The sequence below is a fragment of the Falco biarmicus genome, chromosome 12 (assembly GCF_023638135.1).
Source record: "Falco biarmicus isolate bFalBia1 chromosome 12, bFalBia1.pri, whole genome shotgun sequence".
NCBI lineage: Eukaryota > Metazoa > Chordata > Aves > Falconiformes > Falconidae > Falco > Falco biarmicus.
In genome coordinates, this window is record NC_079299.1 from 28029999 (window position 1) to 28055637 (window position 25639).

The 25639-nt window shown below is 39.7% G+C and overlaps 1 protein-coding gene across 4 annotated transcripts in view; it reads right to left on the bottom strand.

Moving 5' to 3' along the window:
* The window catches only part of PLCB1 (phospholipase C beta 1), a 401106-nt gene that overhangs the window by 75233 nt on the left and 300234 nt on the right, over positions 1 to 25639 (bottom strand). For all 4 annotated transcript variants that reach the window (XM_056357294.1, XM_056357293.1, XM_056357295.1 and 1 more), the window contains exons 13-23: positions 24896 to 24980; positions 24236 to 24413; positions 17803 to 17873; positions 17107 to 17203; positions 13357 to 13441; positions 12130 to 12254; positions 10917 to 11071; positions 9019 to 9183; positions 7034 to 7133; positions 4250 to 4354; positions 3387 to 3496 (exon numbers count right to left, since the gene is read on the bottom strand). In XM_056357294.1, coding sequence (XP_056213269.1) covers positions 3387 to 3496; positions 4250 to 4354; positions 7034 to 7133; positions 9019 to 9183; positions 10917 to 11071; positions 12130 to 12254; positions 13357 to 13441; positions 17107 to 17203; positions 17803 to 17873; positions 24236 to 24413; positions 24896 to 24980 — 1276 coding nt within the window. The remainder of the gene's footprint in view (positions 1 to 3386; positions 3497 to 4249; positions 4355 to 7033; positions 7134 to 9018; positions 9184 to 10916; positions 11072 to 12129; positions 12255 to 13356; positions 13442 to 17106; positions 17204 to 17802; positions 17874 to 24235; positions 24414 to 24895; positions 24981 to 25639) is intronic.

The following is a 25639-nucleotide window of genomic DNA, read 5'->3' on the forward strand; positions in this document are numbered from 1 at the left end:
ATTTTCACTATATCAAGCAATCTAATCTCATTAAAAAGCACTTTCTCTTCTCATAATTCATCACGCAGAATGCTAAAGTAAACATTTTTCCTTAGTGGAGAATATTTTAGGCTCTTTTTAAAACATGATGTAATCCAGCCTTATGATTTATAGTTTAAATATTCACAGAAAATGGTTTGTGTTCCACATATTGCCAAGTCTTTTGCAAGACAGTATTTATTTACTAAGTAGAAAGATGCATACCCATACAGGTATGTAACTCTATGGTCTATTTTTATTTCTACAGACAAAAGGAGCTGCAATGTATTGGGGCTGGGAGATCTCCTCTGTGCTGCACTGTTAACTAGGTGGGCAGTTCTGAAGTCAGTTTGCCTCTATCCTCCTTGGCAAAGTATAAGCAAGTGCAAGCAAGGTCTCCCTATAAGTGTTGCATCAACCTGATTTCCATTATTGTAACTTGGTGTGAACATGGTTTGCAAAATTATGTGTGAATTTTCATTTTAAATAGTGGTATCAGATATACTAAGTGCAGCTGCTCTCCTAGAGGTATTTTCATTTACTTTCCGTATAAAAATAACTCTACTTTACCAAAGAAGGCAACTGGCTTCATTTGATTTATATCCTGGCATGCAAAACAATAGTCTCCATTTTAACACTGTTTTATGGGTAGAAACAACAGGTCAGATGTGCTGCTGCTTCCATGTCAGACACGTGAGTAGCAAGGGCTCCTGACTCCCTGACTCTGCAGTGGGAATTAACACACGGCTCCAGGGACATTACACCAGCAGGGACAGTCAAAATGTATTTTACTCTGGCTAGCTTTTCCTAGATCCCTACGTGCTTCTGCTGCCATGACTGTGAGGGTGAAAACATACAAACTAGTTACATCAATCTATTTTAGGCTGGAATTAATTCACCCCATGGAACTCTCTGCACATTTCTATAGCTTATGCCTCCTGTCTGTACAGGACATCAGGCAGGGGAAGAGAAGGCAACCTCCATGCTCATAAATATTTACAACATTTTCAGATGAGTACAGCTAAAAGTGCAAAACCCACACTGCAGGTATTATAATGCTGCCAATGCTACTCCAAAACAAAAAAATCGCTGTTCTAAGGCCAGGCTGGAAAGCAAGAACTGACCAGAAAGCTAAAGGTAGGAATTCATGTTACACTTATGATGGGAACATTGCATATGAATACAGAAAAGATGCTGTAATTTGAAGCCTAAAGAAAGGCTAATTTATCTGTTCAAAATAATTCACTATTAGGTAGCTTATTAGATTTTTTTTTTCTTTTCTTTTTGCAAAAGCTTAGGAAACTTCTTACAGAGATGCAGTTTAAACTTGTGGGTAGCAGAGACAAAACCCCCTATTTTCCTCTTGCAGCTGCAAGAACCCAGCTCAGATAAAAAAATGCGTGTGGGAGAGAAAGAGGTGTGCGGAGGTGCAATCTGTGCTAGGACACAGGACTGCCTTGCACACAAACATTCATAGTGTGCAAATTTGAAGCTGTACGTAGGAAAACTGAATCCAGGTGCATTTATGTGTACATTTCTGGCAAACATGCTTGGGTTTGTTTAGCTATGTTGCCAGTGAATATACTTGCCATTATTCACTGACACAATTCTCATGGGCCAATGTAAGTGAACAAAACGATCAGCCCGGCCGACTGGTGAAGAAAATGTTATCATCACATAACATCACCAGGAAAGCTGAGATTCCCAAGTACAGATCAGCTGCCAAGTATCCTGCCCAGAATGGGCATTTATAAATAGAAGGTAACAACGGTGTACTGCATCTAACTGAATGGTTATACATTTTTACCAAATGCACCATTACAATCGTTACAGTTTTCTTTTAAAAAATATTTCTCTGCTATTCCAAAACAAGATCCTTAATCCCATGAGATTTCAAGCTCCCTGACATATGGTAGCACTACTTGAGCACTAGAGTTCATCTTTCCTACTTCCCATTTGCTTGAGAAGATACTCTGTGACAGAATTTTTCTAACTAACAAATAACCCTGTACAGACCAGGAAAAACCGTACTTTTGAAAAAGTAAAAATGACCTCTAAGGTATTTAAAGGATTATCTCAAAAAAAGACTTTGCTATTAAAATAGAATCTCATGTGTAGAGTGTCCTAGATAAATGTCTAAGATACTACTGAGCATTTCACAGTGTCCTCATTCAGCCGAACTTGTGACACTGCACAAAGAGTAAATTGTTGGCCACTGAATCGTAATGACTTTCACTCATCTGGTCTGCTTTGGGAATGTATTCTTGGTTACAAAATCTAGTTCAATGAGCTTTTGCACATCTGAGAATTGAAGACAGACACGAGAGCTGAGGGCAGTTTAGGATTATAAAGCACTTCTCCATCTTCGCTGCAGACCCGTACTGAGTGCCTTTTGATTCACATGATGTGCCCAATATCTGACACAAGCAATCTTTAAAAGACATGGTTGATATTTTCAGACATTTCTAGAAGACGTCCCAATAACAATGTCTGGAACAGAGAGACTGAATGTTTGAACATGCACAGAGTTTACCAGAAACCAAAGCTGAACTGCCATTACTCTCAATTATGCTCAAAATAATACCTACGCATTTGTATGCACGACACCTCCAATTATACAGAAAAATGGGGTTTACAGGTTAGTCCATAGGTAACCACATATACCCAGATACCGAACAACTGGAAATGTGGCTCCCATAGATTTCAGGTAAGATAGAATAGGCCTGAACATTTATTCATTTTATGGTCTCCTCCCTCTTCATCTCTGTTCCTAAGATCTATGAAGGGTTGGATCAGTTGACCTCCAAAGGTCCCCTCCCATCTAAATTATTGTACAGTTATACCGGGTGTCTTTAGGGCATGTTTGCTCACAGAGAATGTATAGACACATCATAATCAGAGACAAATGAATGTTTCTGAACAGAATAAAACCTCCAGAAACAGAGCCTGAAGTTCTGGAAAATTTGTAATATTTTCAGAAAAAGCTACTGACACAAAATTGTCTTTTTACTAAGATGAACTTCAGCATCTCACTGGAAAACAACAGGCAATGACTCAAGAAGATTTCATTTAATACATAACAAAGTTGCAAATCAGCATACACATAATGTGGTTTTTCATTCAACATTCAGCATCTCTCTGCCTCTGAAGAGTAACGTGCTCCATGCACAACATGCTGCATTCAAGGAAACTACACACACAGTGCAATGCCTTTTAGCTGTAATGTACCCTAGACTCATTCTGGGTGAGGTGTTTACAGGTGTTCAAGTAATCAACACGTACAGTTCCCAGGGACTTTCAATATTTGTCAAAATTGGTGCTTTTAAATACTGTAACTTAATTTGGAGAGACTCTGAAACCTCCCTTACCTCTTTCTTTACCTCTTCTTCATCTTCCAGAGTCAGTGCAGCCAGTTGCTTAGCTCTCTGCTCCATCAAGTTGACATATCTGATTGGATTGGATAAGGCCTCGATCACATCTAGAAACATAGCAAATACTTCAGTTTCAAACCCCTTATGTTATGGTTCCAGTGCTCCTCAGGTTTGAAGAGAGTAATTTTCATACAGGTTTGCTTCTGATAGGTACTCCTAGGTGATAGGAACAACAGCGGAGGGGACTACACCATCATGCAAAAATACTCTAACCCAAACCTTCTTTGAGTTTGTGCTTGGGTCTCATAGATGTGCTTTTTCTGCACAGGGTTTTTTGATAGATCTTCAAAGCTTACAGCATCAGCCAGCTAGGATCTGGCTTCACATGAGGCACAGAGAAGCATTAGTAAGAAAACTACTTAAAAAAAATTTCAAAATAGCTATACAAACCACTGTTTTCACTGAAGATGCACAGTATGGTCTTTAAACTTATCCTTGTTTAGAGCTGATTCCAAGATAAAATGCCCTATGTTAAACATGGCACTTTCCTCAGGAAACAATTACACACTACTGTGTCATGTAAGTCTCATTTATGTTTCAATGGCAAATACCTGGGGTATTTCCTCCTTTAGAGTCATACAAGGCCTGCTGAAAATAAAAGAGTTGGCCTTAATCCTAAACCTCAGGCAGGTCCCTGTAAATCGGGCCTTCTTGTATGAGTGGTAAGACATAACAATCCATCAGATACAGAGGTTTGCGTACAGGACTGTTACCCCAATATGGCAAGTCATCTACACCACATTCATTTTGCGCTTCATTTAACTTTTATATTTCCCACTTGGAAAATGCCACAGAATTACCTGCATAAGTATCAGGTACATAGTCTTTCACCTCTATGTACACAAAGAGGGCTGGCAGTGTCAAAGGTTGGTTCCTCTCATTCCTCAAACAGATGTAGTGGTAGCCTGCAAAATAAGAAACAACCAGTTCAGAGCATAAGCTCTTCCATAGGCATTGCCAATGTAATTGTGTTCTCATTTGCTATTTATAGTGTGGCTCCAACTGAGCAAGCAACCCCAGGGACCTCTGGTAGGGAAAGATTTACCCGAAGGGTTTCAGAGATAAGTATACAGACAAAGGACTGTTAGAAAGGCATGTGATGCTGCAGTTTAATACAATATTTTCCCTTTATTTTTACATCTGCAAATAATGCTAAAAATTGTCATTTATATAATTTTTGGTGCATTCTAATTTATTACCTGTAGCTGGAATATTTTTTTTTCCAGTTCCGTAGCTCTTTCTTAGTTTTCAAAAGTGACTGTTGTGGTATTCAGGAAACTGAACAGCCAAGCAAAACTGAGACGCAACACAATATCTCATTTAAAAAATAGATAATGTAGCACTCCATCTACAAAGTGTGTGTGCGTATGTATGAAACCTATCATGTGACCAACCTAATAAATAGATCTGAAAAAGAGTATTTTCAGACTGTTTTGAAAACTGCCTGTCCTGTAGGAGCAAGGGCACACACTACAGTGCAAGTTAACTTAGCCAAGCTGAGACACCAGAGACAGCACAGCCCAAAACCCTTTCTCCCACCCAACTACCACCATCTCCTGCTCTTTCTCTTGTTCACTGACACTTCTCTGACTTTGTAGATGGGCAGCTCAGTGAGCTAAACTCCAGAAAAAGCAAGCTTCAGAAACTGCGAAAAGTCTTCCACCAATTTAGCTCTCCAAAATGCCTCACTGTAAGGTCAGACATATTAATCCCAATTTAAAGACCGTGATGGAAGTGTATGGGCAGGAACGAGAGAAAACAACCTCGTACAGCTGCAAAGCTGCATCCTCTGCCTCACAGGCCGGTGCCCGTCACACCACGACTGAAGCTGTTCTAAGGCATGATTATGGAGCTGCACACACAGGTAGCACCAGGATACAAGTCATGAGCAGGATGCACTTATCTGGGGGGATTCTCACTTGGTTGATGTGAACAACTCCAGCTCCAAGTCACAGTTAAATCCTTGCTTTAGGAATACTGGTAATTCTGTGGGTTTGGGTGATAGTATGACACAGTTTTCAATTATGTCTCAGAAAAGAGAGCAATTACATATTATAGAGGTCCTCTCAAGCTCCTCCAGCAAATTTTCAGCACGTACATGAATGAAAATCAACATGCTGTTCTCCATCACATGCTGTAAAATAATGATTCCTGGAGTCAAAAGGACAGAAGATAGGCTTGTGGGTAAAAGCTCTCAGAAGTCCTTGTACAATTTAACACAGTGGCCTTTGTTCTAAAAAGCACAAGCTTGAAAGCAAGTCCATGATTCAGTGCTCTGCTGAATGGACTCCATGTCGCATGAAGGGCAAGTGCCATGAAAGGGGACCAGATGTGGTAAGAACCCACTTTCACAAGTGGAGGAAAATCCCTCACAATCCCCTTTCTCCTCCCCAATCACCTATCTTCCTCTGGAGCTTGGCAGATCCTCCATGAGACAATTATATTCATTAAGCCAGCAGAAAATGCAGCTGGCATAAAAAAGTTGAGGTTTCTGCTGGATTGATAAACTGAGTTTGTGCGTGAAAATGGTGTGGAGATTGGCAGAGCTGGCAATAATAGAATGGCTATGGATGTGTGGCCAGCAGTAGGGTAGAGAAAAGGGAAGGTGGAGGGAAAAAGAAATGACAACCAGTGAGGAAATCCTGGAGCAGTGAGGTGCCCAGCAGCCACCTCCCATGGTCAGCCTGTTTGCACCTGCAGTGAGGCCATGCAACCCACACCAGCTAAGACAAAACTGCTTGGAGCTCAGAAGATCCCTGACATCATCTGCCACAAGAGAAGGGACTGATTTATACATTACCTGAGATCAGGTCTTCAGAAATAATATGGACAACAATTGTTAGATACAGGGACATGAATTTTGTGCTACTGCTGGGACTGGCTAGATAAGGTACAGCATAGATATATTCTTCCTTTTCCAGTGTGAGTGACGCTGGGAGCATGTTTATGGCCCATATGCTTGCCCTAATTTAATTTCCTGCCCCCGCCCCGGAAAAGCTGGCACTGAAGTCAAACACTTCTCTTGTTCACAATGCCAATGTCATTGCATCTTTCTGAAACATGATCTCTAAGTCTCTGGCCCGGAAAATAAGGGCCGGGTTGTTGCATAAGGCAATTTCAGTTAAGTGGCCACTAATTATAATAGAAATAATAATACGAATAATAATACGATTTAGAAGAGACCAGTAATGATACAGTTTTTTTCTTAAATTTTCAGCAATGAAGATGAAAGTAATTTTGGGTTGATTTAAAGGTGTTACAGAGATACAACAGCTTGCATGTAGGTCAGTCCTTCCATGCATGTAAAAATTACATTAGAGGAGCACATTTTGCTTTCATTTCCAGCTATCTCCCATTCTCACAGAGATGACATCAAAACTGGCTGTTGCTGCCCTCTTTCCTCTTACAAGTGTACAATTTAGCTGCTGAAATATGGTGTTTTCCTTTTCACAGTTGAGATAGATTATTCAAATCCCCAGTTGCTATAAATCTGCAGAGTGGCTGCTGATTTACAGCAGTTGAGATTTGGGCTTGCTCTTTCTTTTCACTACACAATGTCTGTCTCAATGGAAAAAATGGTGTACCTGGTCGAATTGCTGAGACTGGTAATATCCGATGACCAATAAATTTCCCTCCTTCTTCATACACTGCTAGCCTCAAACATGCCAGGGAAGGTAAAACGACCTAGAAGGCAATATTGTTGCATTATTAACTTTCTGCTCTGAATGAAACAGTTCCTTTCATAGGCTACAGGGCAGACAAAAAGTTCAGTCCAGCAGACAGTAACATCTACACATCCATATGAAAGTCTTACTCATGAACAAGAGGTCAGGGTGTACACCTGTGTGTCAAAATAACTCTCATAGAAACATTTTTCAATCAAGAAACTTGAGGTGGGACATGTGCATAATATGTTGAACCCAGTAATTTGACCCTGTATTTTCAACATGATACAAGGAACTATGTCAGCTCAACTCCTATCACACTTGAATTCTGCTGTTTTCTGCTTATTACTCACACCCTGGATGGTTTTTTTTTTTCCTTCTGTGTTTGGGCCAACAGGATTACTTACTACTAAGAAAAGTCACTGAAAGGCATATTAATGTTGAAAACTCAACAAGGAACTCAACCAGTTTTGCACTGTGAATGTATGAATTACATGAACAATGCCAACCCCAGCAGAATTTTCCAGTGCTGCAGCATACACACTGGCTGGGCTAAAGAGGTTTAATCAGGCAGGGCGTTTACTAACATTGGATGTTTTCTTGGCACTACATAAGAAGGAAGGCCAAACAGTGAAAAAAAAACCCCACGAAATCAGAAAAGATTACTAAACTCTATCAAGATAAAAATATTTAATATTATTTTAAAAAATATGTAGTATAATTAATCTAATTTCCTTAATTAATGCAAATATACACACAAATACACATATTTTTAACGTGGGCACAGATATGCATTTTTTTCAGAACATATGCTAAACTTTCTCTAGACAATGAAAGGAAAGAGGGGAAAAAAAAAAGCAAAAAAAGCGCAACAGTCCCAAACTAAGAGCTTCTCTAATTTATTTTCAACATTACTAAAAATAGTAATCTATGCTTCTCCAAGCACAGAGGCAGTTGGGCATGATCGTTAACTAAATAAAGAAATGAAGTACACTAATTAGAAGTTCATTACAGAAGAAAAATACTAGCTATGTTTCCAAACTTAAGCTCTGGCAGGCTGCCAAAGGAAAGTCATTCAGAAGGCCAAATATTCAGGGAAAAGGGCTGTGCTCACTAGAAAGCAGGGCTGCAAGTACCAATTGTAAAAACATCTCTGTGAGCTACATTTGCTGAGAGAAATATGAAAGAAATTGTTTGTAAAACACGTGGACTCAAGATCCACTTAACCACAGCACCCAGTAAGCAAAACCCAGAGACTTAAAAAACTGGCTGTGAGTTGCACAATCCTAAAACATGCTCAGTATTTTCTGCTCTTTCAAAGTTTAGAGAATTGAGTCTAAGTAATATTGTTCAAATTGCACGAGTAACTCAGGAGCCTACGTCTCAATTCAAGTGGATGGGATATATGTGGTTTCACCACCTAGGTTGTATTTATATAGCAAAATCTAGTGCTAAGCAGAGATAAGGAATTGCTAGCTTGGACAGCCAGATTGTTCTAGCTGTATTCACATCACCTTGCTCACAGGTTAACGGGGGGCTGTTCCGCCAAGGCAAAACTCCACGGTAATTCAGCTAAACTGTTGCTGGGATCTGCGCTTGCTTGTTCATAGCATGGCGTTGCACTGTGCCGTGCAGGCGAGTCTATCGGCATGTCTGCTGCTTCCAGCTGTGTCAGTGAAACGATCAAGGTGACTTTAAACTCATTTATTTTAGCAGGAGCTGGCACAACTACAGTAGCAGAATTACACCAAAAGTGGTTAACAAGAAACAGTTCAAGAAATAACTATTTAGAATATCTTTCCTTCTAACAAATGCAAAGTTTCAGTAAACCACTGTGGAATTTCCCTGCTGGACAGTGAGAAAACAAGCACAAAACACATTTGGGATGCAATTGTTACACTGACCTTCTTAAACACTATGGTTTCCTCTTCCCAGATGGGATTAACGGCATTGCCTTGAGAGGTCTTGGTCTTCAAAGCTTTTCTTCTTGTATCCACAGGCAGGCCAAACATGTCGACTTCTACGTAGGTACCGACTTTTTTATCAGAAAGAAACTGACCTGAAATTATCTAAAACCAAACCAAAGAAGATTACTACAGACTGCTTTGGTGGATTAGGAAATGAGTTGCTGAAATGCAGGTGGATAATTCTCATTAATGATCAGATAGCATGCATTTAAAATAAAACCAAAACAAAATCACAATAAACAAAAAATCACTGTTTAATGTTGCAGACACAAGAAAAACAACTTATGAGGCCTGGTTTCCTGTGACTCTGTGGTCCTGAATTCCCCTATGAGTGATAATGTGGTTGAGATCACGCTGCTGCCCTTCCCTCAGCAGGAATACTCGTTTGGATCTCTTCCTCAACCTGGCTGCCTATTTCCACAACACAGTATTTTTAAGAACTCTAATTCTATCCAGTTTCAACAACAGGCCAAAAAATGCTGGAAGAAAAGAGGTATAAGCATCACAGAAACTACATATGCTTTTAATTGCGAGTGAGAAAAGAAGCTAAAAAGTTGGTATTCTAATAAAGGCTCTTCACAGAGGGTGAAGAGTTTCACTATGAAAACAAAACAATTACAAAGTAGCTGGTCTTTTCAAGCTCTTATTTTTAACAGGAAACACAACTCAGCTTTAAAGAGTTAAAGAAAGGTCTGCAATTACTTCAGAAAACTGAAGAGGCACAGGAATAGGCAGCAGTGTCACTGTGCCTTGCCAAATCGAGGCTTGCCTAAAGCAAATCGTAATCTGTTCTCGGACGTATCTTGTATGGGCATGGACATTAGAACCAGCAGAGTATTCACCAAGCAGGCAGAAGCAGCTGACTTCTCTCTCACGACTCCTGGATGCTCATACATGTTAAAAATGCTGTGCTTCCTCTAAGAGCTACCGAATGGCTTCCACCTCCATTTACTAAAATTGCAGAAGAAAGTGCCTCTAAACCCACAGGAGGAACTGAAAGCTGCTGTGATTACAGGTCACCACAAAAGGTCATTCCCACACAATCGTCTTTTTTTAATATGCATGTTATCGGGTTATTACTTTATTCATACCCCTCCAGCACTCCTCTGCTATACTTGTCTCTGCAGCCTGAGCGGAAATACTTGTTTTCTTTCAAGAAAAACAGGAGGATATTTTGCAGGTGGATTCTATAATACGGACACTGTTCTAATGGACAAGTCCATTTGGGGAATAACAGGATTTCAGAAAGTTTATGTTTTTGTAACTAGAGCTACACCAAGTGTGAATTTGTGATCTTTTCATAGCCAATGCAATCTATCCTTCTAAACATTCATACAAGTAGTTCTCAATTTGCAGATTCCTGGCAGTCCTTGAACTTCCTTAGAGGTCCTTAAAAAGGAATGAAGAAAAGCAAGCTGGCAACAAATTGCAGCTGACATTTATGGTTCCACACTTCTGCTGGAGAACTTATAGGCAACCAGAAAATTTATTTATACTAAATAGCATAGTGCTCTAGCTATTCCAGTCCATACTACCACTTCATCACAGCATGTTTTAAATTCAGCCCTTTGTCACTAAAAACAAAGCCAAACTACTCTTACATCCATTCACTTCTAAATTACTCCTATGGAAAACAATACATACAATAAAAATATATTTATTTATCCTACAACATGAAATGTGAGGCAGAATTTAAAAAATAAACGTCACTCCTTGAAATGAAATGCATTTTATTTTCTTGAATGAGCACAGTTATTTGCTAAGCCACTGCACAACAGAAATATATCTGTGCCCTGACATTATCACGAAAGCATTTTCACCAGCTGCGTACGTACCTTGACAGATAAGGTGTTAGCTACTATTCCGTCCACTATACTTTCAGTAAATGGATCAAAGTGTTTGTCTGGTCTTCTCATGAATTCTGGCTTTAACCTGTATCCACTTTTTCCATTGTATTCATACATTCCCATGTTTATTTGCATAGACAAATCTAGGTGTTAAAAATATTGTAAGAGTTATGTTCTGGATAGATAATAATTGAAAAAAAGCAACAAAATAATAACAATTACTGTGATTGCAAACTGACTGTAATGTAAACAGCTATTCATGGCACACTTGCTTTAGAGGCTTCAGATGTGATTGCAGTCACCCTCTTGAATTCTTCTGACAAGAACAAGACATCTGTAAGACATCTTTATGAGACTATTCAATAGATAACATTTTCAAATTTTAAAAGAAGCCTTGACACTTAAGTTTTGATTCCCTCACTGTTGTGCTGATCGTAGGTTTTGATTCTCAGTGTTGTACTGATTGTACTGTTGTATCCAGCCCAGCAGAGCACTTCTGTTTCTAACCCCTACTAACATCAATGGTGCCTGAGCCTGATACTTGGTTGAAACTGGCCCAAAGAGGTTTTATTACTCTGCAGACTCCCAGCCTCTACAGGGTTTTGCCTTCCATGGAAAGATGGTGTGCACATGGGCACAACCAGAAAGGAGAAAGGGAATGATACCATGATACCATGTACCCAGAGACAGAACACGGCCAGGATATGTCCTGGGATACAGTAAATGGCAATATTTCTATGTCTCAGAAGACACACAGGCTCATTCTATCTAACACATTCTGTTTAAAAAGTGGCTTGTGCATCTAGGAGCCCAAATGTCTTTGTTTCTTAAAAACTCACTTTTAAAGTGGAATTTGCTATCTATGTCCCTTATGTCTGATATAATTAGATTTTGGAAGACACAGGAAAAAATTCCCTGCCAGATCTGAAATGTTGCTCAATGGTAACTACTTACAAATGATGACAATATGGAGGGCATTATATATGTGTATTATTCTAGCAACAGCATGGTAATTATGAGTATTCCCAGTGAAAAAAAACACCCCAAAAAGTGTTAAAAATGTTAATTAAAGGCTCTTTAGTATCATTACAAGCGCTAGACACCTTTTGATGCATAAAGCCTTTCCTACCTATGAATCAGAAACTGTATCAGAGAAGTGGAAACGTACGACTTGGAGAATCCAGGGATCAGCATAACTTACCTACAGTTTGGAAGTTAAGAGCAACCATTTGGCAGCCAGCATTCCAAAAGACTTGTGGCATGTAGTTCGAAGAATCTACACGTGTTCCTTTTGGGTAAATTCGACTTAGCTGCATTTTGTTGTATCTGAATGGTGAGTAGTTAAGATACAGTACACATGACAAAAATCACTTTGCAGAGAGGTACAACTGCAATATTTAAATGTAGGTGTTCTTTACAGAGTGGCATTGGGTTCCTTATTGGATTTCTGCAGCCATAACGCTTCCAGAGGTCCACAGTTTTGTAGGAGATATGATAAATACAGGATAATTAAAGGTGCTATTTGTTCCCATATACAGGACTCAGAATAAGCAAGGAAACAGCACAGGCATATGCATAAAAAAAAAGACAGCATTCATAAAATTCTATTTATCATTGTCATTATTAATTCAGGATTTTCCTAAGATCGCATTTATAGAGGCCAATTAGCTGTAAACAGTGAATCTTCCTCTGGAGTGGGGAGAGGTGCTTGGTAAAAAAGTATTCTTCTGGAATAAACAATAGAATTGGCCTCTACATACAGACAGGAATTACAAGTGTGGACTTCTTAACGGTTGAGTCTACAAATCTCAGAGATGAGACTATGCTGCAGGTTATCTGTGGAAGTAGCTTTCCATTAATCTTCTTTGAGGCACTATTTTATCTTGACCATTCATTCTTAACTGCAGCCATGATGAGAGATACTGAGAAACATCAAAAGGTCTAAAATGAATGCTCCTTAGCTTTTCTTTAAAAGTTACTTCTGAAAAGAAAAAAAAAAAAAAGAATTGTGTGGCAATAAAACAGCTCAGTAGTCTTAGAACTAGAGGTATGATGGGAAAGCAAGCTTTCTCGTATGACTTTGCAAAACCCCAAGTCCGTCACATTTTGACAATTTGCTCACCAAAACTCATACCACCTCATATAGGATGATAAATTTAACAATGAGAATACAAAGTATCAAGTCTTTAATATGTAGTTTATGCCTATTCCCTCTAGTCCTAGCCCCCAGCACAAGGATTCATGTCAGCTTTTAAATTAGCTCATCAGAACTCAGGCCAATTAATTCATCTAGCAAGACAGTCAAATCTACAAATTTCATTTGGGTTCCCTATTTCCCCAGCTCCTGTCTCCAATTTTCAATAAAGCCCTGTAATAGATCTCACATTTAGAAAGGCTAAGAAAGCAGTGTTCTGAAAGTCAAGGATACTCCACAAATTCCACAGGAGACTTTGTAAGTTGCTCAAGCCCTTTGGTTTCCACAAAGGAAGACATTTCAAAACTTTTGTTGCGTTCTGAAAGTTTAAAGGAGAAATAAAATTAGTGACACATTAGAGCATGAAACCATATGTGAGACATCAGCTGCAAACAACTGGTTTAGTCTCAGTCCCCTTATCTCATCTATTGTTCACCAGCTCATTTCACCTTGATCTCAAAGAATTTACATACACAGTCGTCTGCTGACAGAAGTTCATTCTGCACATACCGAAGAGCTCCGTCTCAAATCACATTAGCACTGCCCAAATTAAGGGCACTGGTACCGCCTGAGACTGCTGCTGTACCAGCTGCAGGCAACAAAGTCAGTGCCATGGGCAGAGACCTCTCAGGTTTGCATGCTGATATATTTGAGAGGTAGAGCCCAAAGCTCACACCTGTGACGCAGAGGTATTGTAGCAGCTTTTGTGGGGGACACAGAGGGCCCTGCTGGACCTCTAGGTTGTCTTTGCAGACAGATGCAAGGGCTTTGAGCCAATTTGAAGCTATAATAACTAATGTCCGTATCAGATTAAACTAAACAGTGCACTAGCTGTGCCTACAGCGGTTCTTGTTATCTTCAGCAGGTCAGGGTAAGGTCACATCTGTCCCAAACAGTCATGGAAACATTGCTATCTAATCAAGCCTGAAGGTACACTTTTGCGTCCCAGCAGGTCTTCAGACCTAAGCCCGAACTCATATGGAGCTTCTATAACCTCTTTAATTTGGTCAGACTTTCTGACCTGAGAGTGGCAAAAAGCTCGTCCTAAGCTTATAAGTCAGTAGGACTAAACATTAATTTGTGTACTGTTTGTTACTCACCTTTGCCTGATGTGTGCACACCCTCGCAATGCAACCATGTGACATGCTGTAGCAGACAGCCTAAGTCAAGAACCTTTCAGTGTCAGTATTTTTTCTTTTACACTTTTATACAAAAGGTAAGGATTCCTGCAAAATAACAGCTTCCCATTTCATCGCAATCAGCTGTGTAGGCTGCCTAGAAGCGGCCACAGCGCTGGGAGGTCATATCCATCAGATAAGTCAGCACTGCTGTCTTTAAAAACAAGGGAAACAGTATCTGTGTTCAAAAATGAACTCTCTAGCCTCACCACTTTATTGAAAGCAAACAGTAAGGCAAAGAAAAGGCTTGCCCTCATCCAGTTTTAGAAGTAATTGTGCTGCAGGAATCCAGGGATGGCCAGGAGGCCAGCCTGGCCAGCTCCTTGAAGTCAAACTGCGAAGCTGCAGGAGAGGGATAAAACTGAACAAAAGCACTTGTCTCACAGAGAGAAACAGGACACAAACAGGTGGGCGCTTTCCTTATAGGAAGCCAAAAAGGAAGCAGCAGATCCAAAGAAATGAGGAGCTGGATTATTTGGGCCAACAAGAGAGGAAAATGTGCTACCAGCCTGTGAACTACAAACTATTCTCAGTGTATGTTGAAAAGTCAGAGGATGACTATCCTCGGAATTTGTTGTGGTCCTTATTTCTAACTGCTGACCATCATGCTACTGCCATTATTCATAGCTGTTACCTTCTAAAGGCAAAAGATTCCTGTCACTCCCTAGAAGCTGCTCTCCTACCTTTCCTCCTTTCCAACAAGCAATATCCTCTCTTTCTCCAGACTGTTCCAGCCAGCTCACCTCCATTTCAGGTCCTTAGAAAGGCACTGAGATTATTCTTATTCCATCCTTCCCGCTTACTAATGGGACAGCCTTATCTTAAAGTAGAGCATCTGTAGGAAACCAGAACTGGTAGCTGTTAAATGATTCAGTTACTAAATGTCCAGGGCTTAATCAAACTCCTAATTAAAATAAGAACAATTATTTCCTTGTAGTATCTGGAGAGGACTAAGAAACCTGCCCTTTGGAGAAAAGCCTGTGCAGGAGAGAGAATTCTCTCTTGTGATATATTACACTGTGAAATCTTATCAGGAGGAAGTCACCATGGAGTGGACAAAAAACTCATTGAAAAACTGACTGAAAAACTTGAAAAAATTCAGTTACAGCTACTTGCTGTCAGAGGGAGGGTACATACATATTGAGGGCAATCAGGGGACTGTTACAGACCCAGTGCTAGTCAATATTTCTATTAAAAAGTTGGACACAAGACCAGAAAATGCACTTTTAAAATGCATGAATGACAGAAGCAATGAGGTACTATTACCATCATGGAGGCCAGGATCATAAATCAAAACAAATTCTTAACTAGAAGATATTAAATGAGAAAAATGTTCTAACAATGAAATGAACACTGTATAAAAGACAAGTATGGAGCTCCACACTTAGGGAAATGAAGTCAGGTGAACAAAAATAAAATCTGGGCAACAACTGGATAGGCAGCAAATTAAAAAACAACCCCCATCTAACTTCTCCTCTATTCAGCTCATCTTCACTGAACTGAATGAAGATCCAGCAGTGAGTCCAGGCTAGGACTAAGACCAGAAGCCACAAGTCATGCTATAGTGCCCACTGGTTTAACCAGCCAGCAACATTTACCATGTAAGGCCACTGCTTTAACGAACTGGCCACATTTATCACTTAATGATTTTTTCAACTCAAACACCAGAAATATTAGTTCCTTTACATTATGAGTTCACAGAAACAGTATGATTGATCAAAGGTCACATCAAGACTTGGGATAAAAAAAATCTGGACACCAGCAGTTCTTTAGAAAAGAAAAACCTCAGAAAGACACATGCATGTAAACAGAAGAAACATACACAAGACCATTTTATAACAGCTGCAGCAACTTGTCTGGCTAGGATTCATATGGCTTCCTTTCCAGAAGGAATATCTCCTTCCCACTGTGTTCTTGTAACTCTCACTAGAGCCAGGGGAAATGATAAACATACAAAGGGACACTACTGTAGGGAACAAGCATAGCTCTCTGCATGATTTTGTGAATGCTTGTGTGTATGTCAGTATAAATGCCCACATACAAATGAAGAGGTAGATAACTTCCTATATGTTTATTACTCATCATGAGTAAATGCAAAATCTTGTGTACAGACATGGACTTAGGCACCAACTACCTGTCCTCTGCCAAGGTCTCCACAAATCCATAATAAATTAAAATGCTGTAGAGTTCTTTAGCTAAAAAGCTGCAAAAGCAGATTGAAACCTGTCAAAACAAAGTGAAAAAGGGCAGGCAAACAGTAGGGGGTTCTGTACCAAGAAAGGAAAAGATTCGTCAGTGTTTACTGAGGATGCCGCTGAGTGCATTCCTAGCAAGACATATTCTGTAAAAGCCAGCAGGGAACAAAATTATGGCCTTTTTTATACAATACAAAGAGGCAGGAAAGAGTGAACTTACATATGGGGAAGGGCAGACTCTTCTTACCCTGCAACCTCTATAAAAGTAACAGAAGCAAAATCTAAAGCACTTGCTCAATCCATAGGAATATTTATGACCACCTTTCTGCTTAAGTTCCTCTTCAGTCATGGACAACAAAGACAATGTAAGAAGAACCTTTTAAAAAATGTTTTTGAAATGGCAGCATGTTTACTGTTGATGAAGTTTGCTATTTAGACTAATACAGGTTTCAAAATAAATAAGGATTTATCTGGCTGGATACCAAGGGAACATTTTGTGTCTGTGTGCCTCTATCTAACTGAGAGGAAGACAAGTAGCATTGCTCCAGAACTTCCTTTCAAACACTTCTAGGCAATTTCCAGTATATGTTGCTCATGGTTAGCTTACTTACTTTTTGATACTTCAAATGACTCAAACTTCACAGGCTGAATGTAGTTCACCAGGTTAGACATCTCTTCTGTGGCCATTGCCTCACTCCCAGCAGTACCCTAGGGCAGAGAAGGGAAAATGCTGCAGTTTTGCTCTGTCCATGGCAGCCATCAGAGGCCATAAATACTGAAGCCCAGTTTTCCATCAACTGTGATATCTTTCACTGATCCTGGCTTAGTGAAGTCAACGCCTCATACAGGGAGTTTCACATAGTAAAGAAGATTTGTTATGGAATTTAAATATTTTATTAAACTGCTGCTGCATTCATTCTTTATACGTGGCTCCTATGGAAGGGACTGAGTTACCTTTACACATGCATAGCACAGAGCACGTTTATCAGTACCCTTGGATAAATAATAAGTACAGCTTTAAGTGTTTGATGCCAAGTTTTTCTTCCAACAATGCTAAATCCACCACAAGCAGTTGTCTAAAACAGATGAGCTATGATGCTATTAGTTCTTATTCTTCAGTAAATGAAAATATAAATAAACAAAGCAAAGATGTGCTTTCAAACCGATTAGCAACCAAGTTCAGCAAGTTGGTGTTTCCCGGTGCTCTGCCTCCCTTCTTCCACTAGATGGTAGTCCCGCTCCTGGTAACACAAGCCAACCCACTGCTGGAACCGACCCATCAACGTAAAAGGTATCTACACGCTTACTTCATCCATCGACGACTTTTTACAGTCATCATCATAGTCATCATCATCATCGCTCTCAATCTCTGCTTCTCCTGAAAAGTTTTAAGCAGAAGATAATTACTGGCTGAAGCAACAGATAGAATTACCAGTGATAAATTCAAGAAAGATGTGCAAGTAGCACTGCTTAAAAGAGACTACATTATACACTACACATCTGCTTTTTGTACCAGCACAAATCAAATACACTGCCTTGAGGGATTCATCCTTCTTCAGCATCGGCAAGTTCTTATGGCCCAACCGAACAAAAACTCTTCCTTTGCAGCTATTGGATGCTCAGTGTTTAGAAATCATGGGGTAGGTATCAGCACTGAGCAAAGTGGTGTGTGCATAGTATGCACAGTGTGTGGGTACAGTATCATGAACTACTCTGGAGACATGTTCTCATGCGTGGGGCACAGCCCTGGGGTTTTGAAGGCATGAGTTCTAACTTCATCTCTGTTGCAGGATCCCTGCAGGACTTCTAGTGAATGCTTCCACCCCTCTGGGAAGTGCACACATAACAGCATGCATGGGATTAAGAAATCATGCATGAAAATTTATGAGATTCTCATGTGCTGTGGTATCAAGGGCTGTTCAGCAAAATCCATCTGTTCTGAACGTACTGCAGTCCACGTACTGAGGTAGCACAGCGGGGAGGGTCTGGCACATGAGACTAACTGCAATAGCTTGACTTCAATTCCCTTCATAGAGTGCTTTGGTGTGACTTACTGGTAGGACTCCGGTGGCATAGCTCAAGCGTACCAGCTGAGGGCAGTGCAAATCAAATAATGTGAAAAACATGCGTAAGGCTCCTCCTTTCCCTGAAAACGTACTGGTAGAGTAAATGGGACCAAATAAAACTGCTCCCAGTTGCAGTGTACTCATCAAATTCCTATAGGCAAGACACAGATTCTTTGTTGTTAATTAACGGATGCCTCCCCTCTCCTCTAAAATGTTTTGATTCGGTTGCACCAGAAATTAAATCAATAGGGAATATCAATCTTATCTTTTTCTTTAGTAACTCCTCCTGTGGGTCTGGCTGTCATAAAGTATACACTGTGGATCTTAAGATGACTCTGGAAAAGAAGGTTTAACTTACATCACAGTCACCTTCCCACACCTGTAAGACTGACAACTCTCCCTAAAGATTTTATTCTACAAACGTTTCGGCTTTCTTCAGCAGTGGCACTTTTATTTGGAAGCACAAAAATCTAACCACTGTGCAGCATTCCCAAACTCTCCAGAGAATGGTAATTCAGTCTCAGTTCCTCCTGTCAATTTAGGGTCTAATCCAAAGCCCACTGAGTCAATAAACTCTTCTTTGTTCCAGCAGGCCTTGAATCATGGGCCCCCTCTGAACATGGAGAGCACATATGATTTAAATAATGACTGAGCCTTTCACAACCAAATGATGACTACCCAGGCTGCATTTCCTTCCAGATGCAGATGTTGAAATATCAGGCTTTTATTCATGAACACATTTCTTCCTGAACATTTCATTGAAGAAAATAACATGATTGCTCAACAGGCTCAAGGGATGGCTCAAGGAACCTCAGCACATTGTAAAGAGCCAGCCTAGCTCTCACAGGATTTGCAGTGACAGTCTTTGGATGGGGAGCTTCCAATTTGTTTAACCAGACTGGCAAAATAACACTTTGCACAGTCCACAAAATGGGGCACCTGGGCAGATTTTAGCTACCTTGCACTGCTGAGATATCAGGTAGCTGATAGATTGTTCTTGCTAGAAGTGTCCAGGGAGGAAAGTGTGCAAGACATTATTCATTTATTTAAAAATATTTAACCGGAAAGCTCCCAAGGAGATCAGATCTCATTTTAAGTTCTGCATCAGACAGCAAAACCAGGACGAATAAAAGAGTATTGCAAATACAGAATAAAGATTAGTGTTTTAGAAAGCATGACTACGTCTGCATTGCCTTTCACCCTTTCACCCATCAGCACAGTCCTATGCTCAAACCCAGCCTTCTTTTCCTATCACACTGCTGGGACACAAAGTCAGAGCAAGCCTTGGCTAGACTGAGGAGATGTCTGTGCTGCGGACACTTTCATGCTCATGCTCCCACAGTGGTGGTGGGATCAGCCCCATGCCATCACTCCTATCCCTTCCCAGGAGGGCACGGAATGTGTATACCAAGTGCATGCATATGCTGGCATATGCAGCTGTGCTGCAGGTCAAGTTCAGCACGTACATGTGAGCTTGTCTAAGGGACAACTAACTATAATGACATAATTATTATCTGCATTTAGACAGGACTACAAACTCAGGTCAAGATAGGACTTCTCCATGCTATGCAGCATACAAATACAGTGAAAACAGAACTCGCTGCTCCAAGGGCTTGCCCTCCAGTACAAGAGGAGTACAACCTGCTAAGTTAGAATGCAGGTACTGTCAACCACTCATAGGCACAAGGGCACAAGAACCTTCTTGGTGCAGTAATGGGGCAGTTTCAAGGATGTTTTCAAGAAGCTGCCGCTAGTGAGTGGGGCAGCGTGGGGAAGGCATAAAAATTCTCATTGGGAAATGTAGTAAGTGGACAAAAGAGGCTGAACCCCAATTGATGGGTAGATAGGTTCAACACAGTAATACTGAATGGAAGATGGGCAGCAGAGGACAGTTGGGAATGACAAGCCAAATGCCTGCTACCAAGGGTTGAAGAAGCACAGTGTTAGATATTATCCATTCTCATCATGCCTCAGCAGTGCGACAGATATTGAGAGCCTAATAAAATGAGAGGTTTTACATTGCTTGAAATTCAGAGGCATTTGGTAATTGGCTTTCTCAGACCCCTTTAAAATAACAGCCGGAATGGATTATAAATATGGTACTTGCTGGTGCAGCTTGTTAGTTCTATAAGGTTTAGGCAGCCAGCAGCATCTTCAGGGTGGGTGGGAAATCACCTTTTATTTTTTCCACAGGCTGTACATCAGCAGTTTCTGATTTTTAAAAAGGAAAAAATGAACTTTGTTCAGTTTATAAAAACATTTTACTTTGTCACAGCAGGCACGCAGCAGCATGTACCAATGAATTTACATACACTGAGCCTAACACATTTTGTCCAGTTTTCTGTTTATCATGAAATGATGGAGCCATTTCTATACCTTCTCTCTCTCCCTGTGACTCCTTCTTGTGGCACTCACTACTCTGCCAAAAATGTAATCCTATCAGTGTGGAATGAAAAATTTGCTCAAAAATTTAAATACTGTTCAATTAGCAAGTTTAGACTACTTTCAGTATAGGCTTACTTTTGGTAAATTTTATGTACTTGCAGAACTGCCACTGTTCTTTTTGCAGTGTAATCTTAACTTCTTTGAAAATTTTGCTTATTTACTTCTGTTTACTGTGCTAAAACAGGCAGGTCTAACATGCTTGTTTACCAAAATTACAATCTATCTTGCAAGTGTTATCTCACAAATTCTTTTTCTGCTTTGTCAGCTTTGCTGTACCTTTAGAGAAAGCTTTTCCCACTCACAGATATTATACCCTACTGAAGTTACCTTTTACATCAGTTTCATGAACATCTTGCAAGCCATTATGCAAAGCTCATTTCAGAATTGTTTTTTTTAATTATTCCCACTATATCATCACCACCACCTAGCTTTTATATGGTATGTTTTATAAACATATCAAGAGTGGTTTATTTAGGTTTAAATCTGACCTCAAGCAGTGTAAGACACAGCTAAGCTTACTATCAACTGAAGTACGAATCTCTTATTTTTTGCACTGCTGTGAAAAAACTAATTTAAAATCTCAAGAAGGCTAAATCAGCACAACTTTCTTCTGGAGATCAGCAGTAATTCTGACAGGAGCTACACAATATCAGTTATTTGAATAATATGCCCAACTTGCTAAATGTAAAGTATATTAAGGTCGGAGTATTGAAACACTTAATGTTAAGAAATGTTAAGAATTAGGCTTCCTTTACTGAGTCTTTAATTGCATTACTCCTCTCACGCTCCAGAAAGGAAATGGTACTGGGTATAGAGAAGCATGCTGCTTGCAGTGCTCCAGCATTACATGTTGCCAATATTGAGATGCACATAAGGAATGAAGCAGTGAAAAGGGTGTCACAGTGACTGTTGAGCACTGCCCCACAGAACCATGCTCTTCAATGTGTCTTGCCACAGCAGTCTTATAAAATGATGAATTTTTTTTTTTTTTTTTTTTTAATGTTCACAGACAGAAACCTGGCACCTGATTTACAGAAATGCTGTGTGCTCACAGTTGTAAGCTGTAGCTAAAATCTCTGGAGCTGTGGTCTGAATACCTAAAAATTCAAAGTATTCTTGAAAAATCAGATCCTGGATGTTCCTTGCCAGTCACCCCTAAACTGTTCTTAAGCTCTCTCAGACTCAGCTGTCCTTAGACAAAATTGACTTAGTATTATTTCACTTCCCACAGGTATTGTTCAGATAAATTCACTGCTGTTTCTCAAGTGCTCATATGCAGCCTGGATACCCCTGCAGAAATTCACTGCAGGACGAGAATGCTACATCCAGGATCCAGCACTGAATGACAAAGAAAAAAATATTGACTAACAGCATTCTCCAAAACAGGCATAGGTCCTAAAGGAGAGACAATGGCTGACAGAGGGATTACAAGTAATATATTTTTACAGTCACAGATGAACCAAGTGACTACGTCAATTTTGCAGTCTCAATTCTAGTATTTTCTAAATTTAAGCGTTCATCTTCACAATCTACAGTTAACAGAGGTTGTTATAAAGGTAATACAGACATAATATTAACACTAATTTGTAAAATTACACACCCTATTATGCGACTGACCCCCCTGCATTGCATCCTCGTCAACATCTAGAGGCACAGCCCAGGTCTTTTCCTATCCTATATAAGCTCATAGAGAGGCTTCCAAAAGACAAAGCTGTTACCCGCTCTGCACTCAGAAAGCCGAAAATGTACTTTGCCACTGGGTTCTCACTAAGTGCTAGTAACAAAAATGTAGAGTTAGGCACCCAGGGTTGATTTCAAGCACTGCAAATGAGTCAGTTGGCATACACACACTTATTTTTCTGTTGCTTGGGATTTGTCTAAAGCAAATCAAGAAAACAGTATTAAATCAATCCTGATGCCAGGATGAGTCTTCCTTTGAAACCCAAAGCCTACTCCAAAGCATGCCCTTTTCAAATTTTCTTAACACAATAGTTGAAAACTCTTCTAATAGGGTAAAGAGTGTTATCCACAAATACAGCAGGATTTTTTTATTTTTTTCATTCTACTTGAGGCAAACTGCCAGCATGAAAATTTTCAGCTCAATTAATCAGAGTTTAGAAAAAATTAAAAACAATGGAAAAAAGTTTTTTAATGGCAAATGGTAATGAACTTATATTCCAGTAGAGCTTTCAATTTGTTCTGTAAGTATTCTACTACTGGGGCATAAATGTCTACGCTTCTAGCAATCCAAAATTCCAGTCTTAATAGGAAGAAGAAATTCTAGTGCAGGGAACAGACACTGCACTGGGAATTAGGATATACAGATTTTGTTGTTTGTCCTACTGCTAATCTGCTCTTGTGGTTTAAAGCAAATCCTTACTTCATCTTTTTCTCTGCACTTCTCTGTCTTTTCTAGTTAGGTTTTAAGCTTTTCAGGATGAAGACCATCTCTGTACTAATTTTTCCATACCAACACTCACAATGGTCCCCCTGCAGATCCCATAGGTGTCACCAGAATATATGCATTAAATTACAGCAACATTTCTTTTTCATTTCTGATTTTAAAAATTCTGCTAACAATGAACAAGTTAAATGTAATATACTGCTTTCCACTAGCTACGTTCCCTAAAATTTCCGCTGGTAATAAATACTTTGTTTGCAGTATTATTTTTGCCTATTTCCATCTCTGGAACAGAACATCATCTTATGGAACACTGCATAGAGGAGTGTGACGTGTTTCCAACTAATGCAAGACAACAGCACACTGAGCCTTGCCTGCCTGAGCACCAGGTATCCTACAGTTACTCTTAAATTTTAAGATATTGCAGAACCACTGCAGTTCTCCTGTGCAATGGGTTAACTCTGAAAGGGCACCAAATGGTAAGCACATCTCAGAGGCAACAGAAAAAAAGAAAACATTTATATTGGGTATTAAGCTTGGGCACATAGAAAAGTCACCCAAGGGTGGAGGAGTTGGCAGTTTGCTCAACTTTCTAAGCACTGCAGATAAATGTTAGTACACATCATTGAGCTTTAGGTCACCCTGTGATTCCTCAGCCACAAGTTGTCACAGAGTCCTGGCTCAATGACATTTAGCGTTGTTTCCTACTGAGTAAGGCCCACCCTGTTGTATCTTTAACGTGCTAGAGCAATGTAGATGGACAGAGTTATAGCTGTAATGAAGCATTTATATTTCAGGAAGAAATATATTTGTAGATTCAGTTCATACCTGCTCCGGGGGAGGAAGGTTCAAACATACTAGATGTATCACTGCATGTGTTGGAAGCTTGCTCTGAGAGCTTCTTCTTTGCACTTCCATCTGCAGACTTATGTGACTTCTTTTTATTCTTCACCAAAATTTTGTACATTAAATCCATAGGGCTTGGAAGAGGAACCCCCGCTTCAAGCTTGCAGAAAAAGGAAGAAAAAATTTTTACAATAAAAGAAATGAGGTTATGGCAATTTCTGAGGGCCCACATGCTGCAAGATAATTTTGTAACCTCTATACGCCCTATTAAAATGAAATGCATTTTGCACAAGAAGTAACCTCAACACAAATGAAACAGGGCTACAAAGGGCATTTAAGAAGAAAAGAAAAATGCTTTATGAAACATCTACAGCAATAACCAAAATAAGTATTAGTTCAAATATGAAAGCCTACATTATAAAATGGCAGCTATGAGAATCAATTGCATTTAGAAGATTACAATTCCCTGTATCAGAACAATCTCTGCATTGGAAATTATATGATTAAGTCACCAACAGCTCATGTTTAAACCCCTCCCTTCGCTTCTGTTTTGAAAGGTCATATATGAAGAATGACACAGGACTGAAAAAAATAAAAATTCACACAGATATTTGTGATCTGATAAATACCAAACCATATTACCGGGTATTTTTCCAAAGGATCCATAAGCAATGCATCTCCAAATATTAATCTGCAGTACTCTGCCATTTTTGCCTGTTGTTTGGGGCTAAAGGGGAGAAAAGAAAGAAGTAAGTTCTACTAATGCTACAGAGTGAAAGCAGCAGTAATGGAATATCCAATATGCCTAAACTAGATGTAATTTCCTGATGCAATTGCTGTGAATTTTTCAGAGACCTAGATATATGAAGCAATTATTCTGATTCTCTGATAGAGCTTATCAAAAGGATCACACATAAAGTAAAGGCACTAGTCAATTGAGTAAGTTAACTGAACTTTTAACATTGAGATGTATTTTCCCATCTTAGTAGAAAAATAAAATAAAATGAGGCTGTCAGTTCTTACCTTTAGGGAAATACTTGTTACATGAATTTGCCTCTTTCAGACCACATTTTGTATTCAAAGTTTAAATATTTCTCTCCTTACGTCACTTCATGCACATGCCTGGCATTCTTCTCTCACACACACCCCGACCCCATATGGATTTTGTTTTCTCTTTTTGTCATACCTCACCTAAGGCATAAACCCCAAAACAGTCACTTAGAAAGCACTCTCCTGTGCAGGTGTGTCTTAAATTTCCCAAGCCAAGGGCACCTATCACCTCATTCAGCATGTCTGTAGAGCACAGGCATACAGAAGAAGGGGCAGAAGACATTTCCTGGGTCTCAAAACCAACAAAGTTATAGGCACTGGCAGAGAAGCAGATAG